The sequence below is a fragment of the Drosophila hydei genome, unplaced genomic scaffold (genome assembly GCF_003285905.1).
Source record: "Drosophila hydei strain 15085-1641.00,03,60 unplaced genomic scaffold, DhydRS2 tig00008147-arrow-arrow-pilon, whole genome shotgun sequence".
Lineage (NCBI taxonomy): Eukaryota > Metazoa > Arthropoda > Insecta > Diptera > Drosophilidae > Drosophila > Drosophila hydei.
In genome coordinates this window covers 563,281-573,374 of record NW_022045851.1, presented here as the reverse complement: position 1 = coordinate 573,374, position 10,094 = coordinate 563,281, and the positions used below count along the sequence as shown (strand labels likewise).

The following is a 10,094-nucleotide window of genomic DNA, read 5'->3' as shown; positions in this document are numbered from 1 at the left end:
CTGCTCAAGTTTCACTTTGCTTTCGACTTCATTTCGCCTTTGTCTTGGCCAACTTTGGTTTCTTACCTTTTTTTGTTGGGATCCCGTCTTGACTTCAGCTGTTTAATAATTACTCATTTGCTCTTAACCAAATTGCTTTTTGGGAAATATGACAAAAGCACTGAGAACAAACAAGCAAGAACATTGGAATCGGTCGCTACCGACTGCACAAAACGCGTTCACGATTAAAAATCAGTAATATTTATTTTTTAAAAATATCAATGTGATCTATGCCACTCCCCACTCATGGTGATTTGTAGATTTATTTGTGGTCCACGGCATGGATATATAATTTGTTTCTATCTTAAGATAGGATCTAAACTTGACTCCCACTTCAAAAACTGCAGAATATAGAGATGGATAGCTTTTCCACGCCTCCAAGGAGCGTATATATAATTTTTGGTCAATTAATTGAGAAGCTCAACACTTACTCAGCTATTAAATTAGGAGAATTTTCCCGACTCGTCACACACCAATAAGAACGGACTTCAATACACGTGTATATATTCCCGGTCTGTATCACCCTTCTCTAAACATTAAACATAAAAAAATATATTTCTAGATTTCGAGCCAATGATTTTTCTGGTGAGCTTTAAGGACAGCAAGGTGCATATCGCACAAAAGCAATATACTCTTATGAGACTTGGAATCAAAAACATCGAAATTAATAAAAATAAAAAGTAAATTTTAATATTTGTTTCAAATAGTTTTCAACATATTGTGCTTATCATTAAATTGTATTATTCAGCATTTAGTGCTCAGTGATGCATCTGCCAAATTCTAATTTTCTGGAATTAACGCCCCAATTATCTATTTTAAAAGTAAGCCGCCGCCAAGTTGCTTTTGCTATTAATTAAAGAAATCAGAAAGCTCCAGAATTAGACAGCAAAGCAACTGCAGACACATATAGCTTTAAGGTCAACAAAGATTATGTTGCACAAAACCAATATACCCTTAACTTCAACAAGTATAAAAATAAAACATAAAACAAAAAACTTGGTTATAAAGTTTGACTTTTTTGGGTCTAGGCTAATAGGCTTTTTTGCTGAGGTAGCGGCATTGTTTTAGGGTTTCATACGCTGTTTAATTATGAATGGGTTTCAATTTAATTAGTAAAAAAAAAACAAGAAAACTTCGAAGCTGTGCGCCCTCTGATGTCCCTGCTGATAATACAAATAAAAATTATGATATACAAAATATATTTTCAATACCTATTTTTAATTGAAAAAAAAATAAAAATCTTTAGACATGATAAACTGAAACGTTTTCTTGGTATGAAAGGAAATAAGCTGAAATTCCCACTCTTTACGCAGTTAAGCTGCATAAAAGTGACTTAGAGAACCGTCCCTTGGGCATACAAATCAATGCTCAGCCCTGAAAACTGGAACGCTCCCACAACAAAAGACGCACAATCTGAACGCATTGAAATTTGTCTTAAATTTCGACTTCCAAATAGTTTGCAGAAAAAAATATATATATATGTATATGAGCAGAGCGAAAGTTCAAATTCATAGAGCAAATTCCCCTGGCTGCAATAAAAATGAAAGCAAAAAGCAAAAAGGAAAAGAACCGAAAAAAAACTTGAATCGTACCCAAATTATTTTTATGCACTGCAGTCGTATTTTGATGCCCAATCTGGAGCTCTGACTTTATGTGATTTGGTTTTATGACAAAGCAGTTATGACTGCTGCATATTTTAGACATTGGCGACTCTCGCTTAACCCCAGCGACATTCAATTTACTTGCGAGCGAGTGTCAAATTTTAAGGGGCATCAAGCTTAAAGCGAGATTAGAAACCAGAGCTTGACTGGATGCCCGCCCGTCGTTATATGCACATAATTTAATAAGCCTTTTGGGCATACAGCTCCAGCTCCTGGTTCTGCTTCTGCTTATACTTCTGCTCAACCCAAACGCTTGAGCTGAGCAGCATGTAACCCAAATGGGAAGTCGGTCCTGACAGCAGCTTAAGCCTATAATTTACAAGGTTTCGGCTCACTTTGACTTGCCAGCCTAATTTACATTTCTTTGTATAAGGACCTCCCCCTCTCTTCTACCTCTCTCACTGCTCTCTTACGCTCTTTTAGCTGAAAATTAAAGTGCGCGCAAGTGTAATTAAGTACTTGAGCAATACGCAAAATCCTTGTGAGTGGGAGAACAAATAAAAAAGGACTCTGGCAAGCATTAACCGAAAATGCTTATTGCCATTTCTTACCAACCCAGTCGACTGTAAATGGGTTAAACTCCATAAAGATTTATGACAATTTTTAATTAACAGTCCACGCTCAAGCTTAAAGCACAGAAAGTAAAAATTTTACTACAATATACGTATACATAATAAAGGTTTTTTTTTTGATAGGTCATCAAAATTTCTCTTGTGCGCAATTTTCATAATTTAAATTTCGCTTTCATTTGGCAACTGAAAAGTTCAGCAATTTGTATCAACATTGTTCAAAAATTTTAACATTTTTGGCATTTGTGCGAAGTTTTATTCCAGCCACACGCACGCACATTTTCGGCATTGATTGGAAATTGTTGTAATATTTGTAAGGTGAAAGTTTAAAAGTTGACTACAAACAGCCATAATTGATAAGTGGAAAAAGTTCCATTGCACGCAAATTAAGAGTCAACGCAGACTTCCAATGGCGTTGCCAACACATGTGCATACTCTTTAGATTGGAGCTGGCAATGCTGCCTTCAAAACTACACGGCTCGCTAACCTTTAAATGGCATATACGTACTTTGATATGTGTTGGCAGTGCTGCCAATAAATTAAATGAGTACTCATGTGTGATGGCAATGATGCACCTAAGGTGAAGTCTTGTGTTAACAACGCTCCAGCGAAGTTGAACGAGTTTTCATGTGTGTTGGCAATGCTGTACGAGTGATGCATGCAGCCATTTACAGCAACATTTTATAGAAAACTATTTCTTTTAGAAATCGATGGTATTTACATATATATATATAAATTAATTAATACAATTAAAGTTAATTTTTTAATCGGCATTGAAAGGCAAACTATGTTACAAAAAAATATTTGTGTTGGCAATGCTGTTCAAAGTATTTAAATATAAACGTTAATAGAATATTGAATTAAAGGTAACTCAATATCAAATAACAACAAAAGACAATAATTCATTTTGATTGAAGTATCGATCACATCTTATAGTTAAGCTGCCAATTACTAATTGAAGCACAAGCTTAAATTCACGCTTCTTAAGTTTCCTTTCATAACCCTATTTGTAATAGAAAGTTTATTTGTGTACATATGTATGTACATATAAATATGTATAAGCTACTCACTTGCAAGCCACTCACTACTACAGCGACACAAAATGTTTTTCAGCGTCTGCGCGCATTTCTTAGAAAACGTGAGACGCCCCGCGATCGCGACTCTTTCCAAAATATTTACATTTCCATTCGCAAGACGCCACACGATTTTTAAACAAAAGCAATTAAAGTAAATAATGTGGTAGATCATATACATTTACATAATAGCTGCTCTCTAGAAAATATAGTTTTCTAATTGACAAATGTAAAAAGCTGCACTTACCCTTTGCGGTGATTTGCATCCATTCTGCTTTCTGGCCCTAACCTACTGCTCTATGTAGGGTCACCCAGAAATTTGTAGATTATTTTTATAATTTAATTACTCCGCACATTTTATTCAAATCTGCAAGCCGGTTTGCTCTCTTTGACTTCCAAACGGAAAAGAAATCCTAACGCAGTGCCGGAAGTGGAACCCGAAATTGGCATCAGAGTTGCATTTGACTCTATCGAGTTTCGACTAGAAGAAGCTCAGTGCGGCTCACACACGTCACAATCCATTGAATGTTTAAAAGCGTAGTGCAACCGCTTTAGGAAACCCTATTTAATGGATTGAATTAAGCTATAGTTGTTTGATAAGTCTAGTTGGAATATATTTGAAGAATTTTGAAAAATGTATTTAATAATATTAAAAATATATTTTTAAGTTTAAGATACTTTTATTCAATTTAAAAATTCTTTATGCCTTTTGCTATATGTTAATCTTAAATTCAACTAAGGCACACTTAAAATTTCATATTTCAAAATTGTATTACTAGTACAAGGAATTTTAGTGGACTTTAATAACATTTTTGTCGTGATATGGCACTTAGCAAGAAATATCTACATACATACACACAGGAAAGTAGTCAATAAAACTACAAGCTTGCTAATCCGGTGATTACACTCATAAGATGGGAATATCTAGTGTTAGGATGGAGGTGATTTGGGCTCAATAGAGAGCGTTCCGGTCATAGAATGTATCCCACATAGCCAGCGCCGTGGCCTCGGGAAGAGCCATCATTTGCATCACGGCGCTGATGTTGAAGCAATTGTGAGCTCCATCTGGCGTCTGCTTTACGGGCATCCACTTTTCGGAGGCGGTGGCCCAGCAGTTGGGATCGCTGTTGGCCGCAAACGCTGTCCACATGCCCACCATGCGCTCGATGGTGAGATACTCAAGTGAGGATTTGTTCAGCTTGGTTGCCAGCACATTGTAGAAGAGATAGGATAGATCGTCACCGTGGGAGACACCGCGCACACGTTCGCCACAAACGAGCCAGCGGAACTGATTGAAGTGCGGAGAGTCGAAGTCGAAGCGATAGAGGTAGGTGGGCGTGTCCGGTGCGTAGGTTAGCCGAGCCATTACCATGCGGTGCAGATCGTGCCAGATTTGCCGATGTGAGAATATATAGAGCACCTCGAACAGCTCCATGCATTGCCGCTGCTCGTCCCCGAAATAAAGCTGCTTGAGCCTGCGCACCAGCTGCTCCACTTTCTCCGGCGTGCTCGATTCGCTTACTTCGCGCGGAATGATATTATGGAAATGAGTCATCACCCAGGGGTCGTTGCGGACCAGCTGGTACGAGAAGAGACCCTCGAAAGAGTTGCCGCCCACAATAAGTGGCAAACTATTGCCCCAGGCGCTGGCCAGCATCTCCTTGTGCGGCTTGGGCACCACGCAATGCTCGCTCTCATAGGGCTCCACTATGGGCCCGAAGGCGAAGAGGTAGAAGCTGCGCAACTCATCCCGCGTCACAATCTCCTGATCATGCAAGGCGATTTGTCGTGCAGATGCCTTGTTCAGGTAGCGCAGCACATCTGCCTCCGACTCACTGCCTTTGTAGCCCATTTGGCGGGCTAGCCTTAAGGCCCAATTGCGATCCGGCGTTTCGGCCCAGGCGGACAGCGCACAGCCAGACTGTAATATGGCCTTGTGGAATAAGCCACGCGACTGCTCCGTGGTCATCATAATGTGCGTGGATGCGGCGCCCGCACTCTCACCCATAAGTGTTATATTGTTGGGATCGCCATTGAAGTGCGCAATGTTCTGGCTGATCCAACGTAATGCCTGCACCTGATCCTTCAGTCCGGCGTTGCCAGGTACATCCAGCGTTGGATCCTTCAAGCTTAAAAAGCCTATTGTAGCAGGAGTCAAAGTTAGTGTCTCAGACTAAGCCGCCAATCTTCACTTACCCAGAGCGCCCAGCCTGTAACTTATGGTTACCAGAACGACGTTCTGTTTCATAAAGTAGTCTGGACTGTAGATGTCCCTGGAGGCTTCACCCTTTTGAAAGCCCCCGCCATAGATCCACACCATGACGGGCAGCGGCTTCTCTGATTGCAGATGCTTTGCGTACACATTCAGATAGAGACAATCCTCGGAACCCTCTATCAAGCCCATCACCATGTTGCGCTGCAGCGGTTTCTCGCGGTATGTAGTGCAGTTGCGTACACCCTTCCACGAGTCTGGTGGCTGGGGTGCACGAAACCGCAACTCACCCAGCGGTGGCTTGGCGTAGGGTATGCCTTCAAAGGCATAGTACAGCTCCTCATCGTAAATGGTCTTACGCTGCAGACCGCGCACTCGGCCATAATGGGTGACCACGATGACCGTGCGACTGGTGGACAGACGATATTGCTGCATCTTGTGGCCGACCAATCTATGAGCAGTGATAGGCAGAAAGATAACAAATATTTGCTGACCACTGATAATAGATTCAAAGAGATGCGATGCGATACGGCGTGCTGCTGACCGTTGCGTCGGTGTGGTCTAGGTCCAACGTCCAAGATCATAAGGTCGCAATAGCTACATATGTATGTTTCAGTCATGCTGATAGTTAAAAACGACTACGGATTCTCACTCGATCACAGCTCACGGAATACCCTGTAGAAACACAGTCTGTACTCACTTGGCGCCCATCTGTAACAGTTTGGAAAAGCCGACGTGCACTTCCATTGCTACTGCTCCTCTATGTATGTATGTATGTACGTGTCCGTGCCTATGCGTGCATGTACATTAGTACATATGTATGTATGTATGTACGTAATCGTATCTACTTAGAATGCTCTAATTGTGTTGATATTTTTTAAATTCAATAAATTTCCAATCGTTTGCTCTGCTTGCTTCAATTCTGTTGACCGACGCAATGCAAATAAAACAATTTTGCTCCATTGCCGGTAAATTTGAGCATGGCCAGCGATCTGTATATCAATGCGAACATACATATGATGTTTTTCCCATGTCTATACGTGAGTACAGCGTACTCTGAACGTCTGCTCAAAACTTATCTTTCTCTCTCTCTCTCATTTTTAATAGAGAATCCTACCTTCGGCGCAATAAAAATAGATTCGGCCCATTCGGTATTAACATTGGCGCTTTATCATTAACGGCTCTCGCAGGTTAACAGCTGTTATTATTGTGCTTCGTCTTGTTCAGAGCTTTATGCTAGGATGACACCTACAAATTGAAAGCGACTCGTATGTATCCCACTTATATTAAAGCTTTTTCATTGCGGTGAATATTTATATATATATAATATTTATTTATATATAATATTTATAATGCTTTAAGGCTCAAAAGATAAGGTATAAAGTTAACATCGGGGTTTTAGCGTTACATTAACAGATTGTTGGCTTACCAGCTTGTTTTTTTATATGCAGTGAGATTTGTGTTGCCCGTCGCTTTATGCAAGGATGACATGTGAGTTTCTCTTGAAATGAATTGCAATGATAAGCAGACTAAATAACCGCATTGCTAATTTCTGTTAAATGTACTATATATATTCGTATACTAAATGAAATTTGCATATCATATTATCCAAAAACAGAATATCTTCAACATTTACATATGTTATTTTTCATCACATTTTAATGCCAGCAAGAATAGTTTTCAGCTCAGTGTGGTTAAAATTCATATAAAGATCTCTCGCATCAAAATGTTTAGCTAAACTTGAGTAAAGCAATGCTTAAGATATTTATAAAGACATAAAAATAAACAAATAACCACAACGCTAATCTCCCAGTGTAGTCAACATTCAAGTGCACTTGAATCAGCAAAAATGTTCACCAGGGCAGCAGTAACACGGAAACTCTGGGTTGTGAGAATGAATACAAATTACTGCTGACATTCAATACACATGAAATGAAGAGTATAGTTTTTAATAAAAAATGTATAAGAATGAATTAAAAATGTATACTTATTTCATGCTATTATTGCTTTGATGATAAACACTGTTAGCGCAGCCCTGGCATAACCAGTCACACATCGCCGAGACAGTCGCTAGCAGAGCGTCGCATGCATTGCTGATAAAAAACAACAACTACAACAACCGTTACGATGTCAGCCAGTTTGGCCGTATTCTAATGTTGATTTTAACGAGAACAAAGCAGCTAACTAAAATCAGCTGTGTGAACTATTTTAAAAATATATTTCACAGATAATTTCTTTTACTGGCCCTGGCTTGCACTTGTTGGGTTAATTTATAAGGTGTTTTGCGCGGTCGAGACCCAATATTAAACCGCCATAAATGTTTTTACCCAGATAAAAAGCAAAAAGCGCCCATAAATACAAACAAATCAAGCAAAACGTCGCGACGAAGCAGAAGAAAGTCCACAACTGCGCCGAGCATGGAGCGGTGAGTAACGGCGTTAATTAGCTGTCCAATTTCCATTACAAAATCAGTTATGTTCATATTATAATATCGTTTTCAGCGAGTGTGACATAGTCGTAGAGACGAAAAGTGGGCCCGTTGTGGGCAAACAGTGTACGAGTATTTATGGTGATGATTACGTCAGCTTCGAGTGCATACCCTATGCTCGGCCGCCGCTCGGAAACCTGCGTTTTAAGGCACCGTTGCCAGTGGTGCCGTGGAAGCAGCCGCTGATCTGCCGGCAGAAGGGCGAGAAACCGCTGCAGTTTAATCAGTACAGCCGGCAGCTGGAGGGTGTCGAGAATTGCCTGTACCTCAATGTATATACGAAGTCTGTGAGTCATTCTACCGATCCTATACTGCAACTTAAGTAACTGCTAAGATTGTTAAATATTTACCTGTATAGATTCAATCGGATGAGCCGTTGCCGTTGATTGTTTTCTTCTTTGGCGGTGGCTTTGAGAAGGGCGATCCTACCAGGGACCTGCACAGTCCCGACTATTTCATGATGCGCGATGTGGTTGTGGTCACCATTTCGTATCGTGTGGGCCCACTTGGCTTTCTCAGCCTCAACGATCCCGGTGCGGATGTGCCCGGCAATGCGGGCTTAAAGGATCAGTTTATGGGTCTAAAGTGGATCACAGACAATGCGCTCAGTTTTAATGCGGATGCAAACAATGTGACAGCATTTGGCGAAAGCGCTGGCGCTGCCTCTGTGCACTATCTAATGTTGAATCCACGAGCCGAGGGCCTCTTTCACAAAGCCATCATGCAGTCGGGCAACGTGCTGTGCTCCTGGGCACAGTGCTCGGTGCCAAATTTAGCACGACGTCTCGCCGAGAATTTAGGCATGAAGAAAGTGGACCAGGCTTCAGATTTCAAAGTCGTGGAGTTTCTACAGAGTGTGCCTGGCGATACGCTGGTGAAGCCGTATCTCTTGAGCGAGGCTGAAAATTTGGACGATTGTGTCTTTCAGTTTGGGCCCGTCGTGGAGCCATATGCCACTGATCACTGTGCGATACGCAAGTCGCCCGTCGAGCTGCTCGCTGGTGCTTGGGGCAATAAAATACCGTTGTTGATGAGCGGCACCTCGTTCGAGGGCTTGCTGATGTACGGGCGCGTGCATATGGCGCCGTATTTGCTGACCAGTCTCAAGAGCCAGCCGGAGCATTTGCTACCGCTGGAGCTGAAGCGTACGCTGCCGAAAACGCTCGCCCGCACGTTAGGCAAGCGTATACAGTTTATGCACTTTCGAGATAAGCCGCTGGAGCTGCTGCCGGACACCGTGGAATCGTACTGTGAGGTGACTATATGCCTGTATATAACTTTCATTAAGTCAAGTTTTAAGAAGAATATTTTTCCCTGTAGTACGCCAGCTACAAGGTCTTTTGGCATCCCATTATGCGTACTATAAAGTCACGCATAGAATGCGCCCCGGCACCCACATATCTCTATCGGTTCGATTTCGATTCCGACACATTCAATCATCAGCGTCTGAAGTATTGCGGCGACAAGCTGCGTGGCGTGGCCCATGTTGACGATCATTCATACATTTGGTATGGCGACTTCTCCTGGAAACTGGACAAGCACACAGCCGAGTTCCAAACTATCGAGCGAATGATCGACATCTTGACCACCTTTGCCAGTACTTCAAACCCCAATTGCGAGAGCGTCGAGTCCGGCACAAACAAGTGCACATGGGCGCCATTAAGTCAAAAGAATATGAAGTGCTTGAATATTGCGAAGAATCTGAAAATCATTGAACTGCCCGAGTTGGCGAAGTTGCGGGTGTGGGATACCGTCTATCAGACGAAAGCCAAATAACTATCAACTTAATTCCACTTTCAGAGTCATTAAATTGTCAGTATATTGAAATTTTCAATACTTTATAAACTGTGTCTAAACATTGATTGTTTGTCTAGTCAAGTGCAAATGTTATGCAAGCAGTTAGTTAAGGTTAGCTCAGTGACTTTGGTTAAAGTTTAAGTTGTTGTCAATCATTTTTAAAGCCAACAATGGTTTTGTGAACGCTGTAGACTTTGTATTATTTATACACACATATTTAATTTCTTCTTTTCTTTTGTAACATAAAATCAATTT

At 41.2% G+C, this 10,094-nt stretch overlaps 2 protein-coding genes across 2 annotated transcripts; one reads left to right on the top strand and one right to left on the bottom strand.

Moving 5' to 3' along the window:
• Window positions 1-4,119: 4,119 nt before the first annotated feature.
• Window positions 4,120-6,496, bottom strand: LOC111602748 (esterase B1). Its single transcript, XM_023320000.2, has 3 exons — window positions 6,255-6,496; window positions 5,539-6,005; window positions 4,120-5,481 (listed from the first exon to the last, which is right to left on the bottom strand). The coding sequence occupies exons 1-3, from the start codon at window positions 6,299-6,301 to the stop codon at window positions 4,295-4,297; spliced, it is 1,701 nt and encodes a 566-aa protein (XP_023175768.2). The 5' UTR covers window positions 6,302-6,496; the 3' UTR covers window positions 4,120-4,294.
• Window positions 6,497-7,627: 1,131 nt separating this feature from the next.
• On the top strand, window positions 7,628-10,094 carry LOC111602703 (esterase B1). Its single transcript, XM_023319938.2, has 4 exons — window positions 7,628-7,979; window positions 8,056-8,329; window positions 8,401-9,297; window positions 9,363-10,094. The coding sequence occupies exons 1-4, from the start codon at window positions 7,972-7,974 to the stop codon at window positions 9,816-9,818; spliced, it is 1,635 nt and encodes a 544-aa protein (XP_023175706.2). The 5' UTR covers window positions 7,628-7,971; the 3' UTR covers window positions 9,819-10,094.

Bases quoted from the DNA above. Each gene is read 5' to 3' on its own strand.
- LOC111602748 (XM_023320000.2), bottom strand. From the start codon at position 6,301: ATGGAAGTGCACGTCGGCTTTTCCAAACTGTTACAGATGGGCGCCAA. The intron at 6,006-6,254 runs GTGAGTACAGAC...CACTGCTCATAG, and splicing joins CTGTTACAGATGGGCGCCAA to ATTGGTCGGCCACAAGATGC. The intron at 5,482-5,538 runs GTAAGTGAAGAT...CTGCTACAATAG, and splicing joins TTACAGGCTGGGCGCTCTGG to GCTTTTTAAGCTTGAAGGAT.
- LOC111602703 (XM_023319938.2), top strand. The intron at 8,330-8,400 runs GTGAGTCATTCT...TTACCTGTATAG, and splicing joins TCAATGTATATACGAAGTCT to ATTCAATCGGATGAGCCGTT. The intron at 9,298-9,362 runs GTGACTATATGC...TTTTCCCTGTAG, and splicing joins CCGTGGAATCGTACTGTGAG to TACGCCAGCTACAAGGTCTT.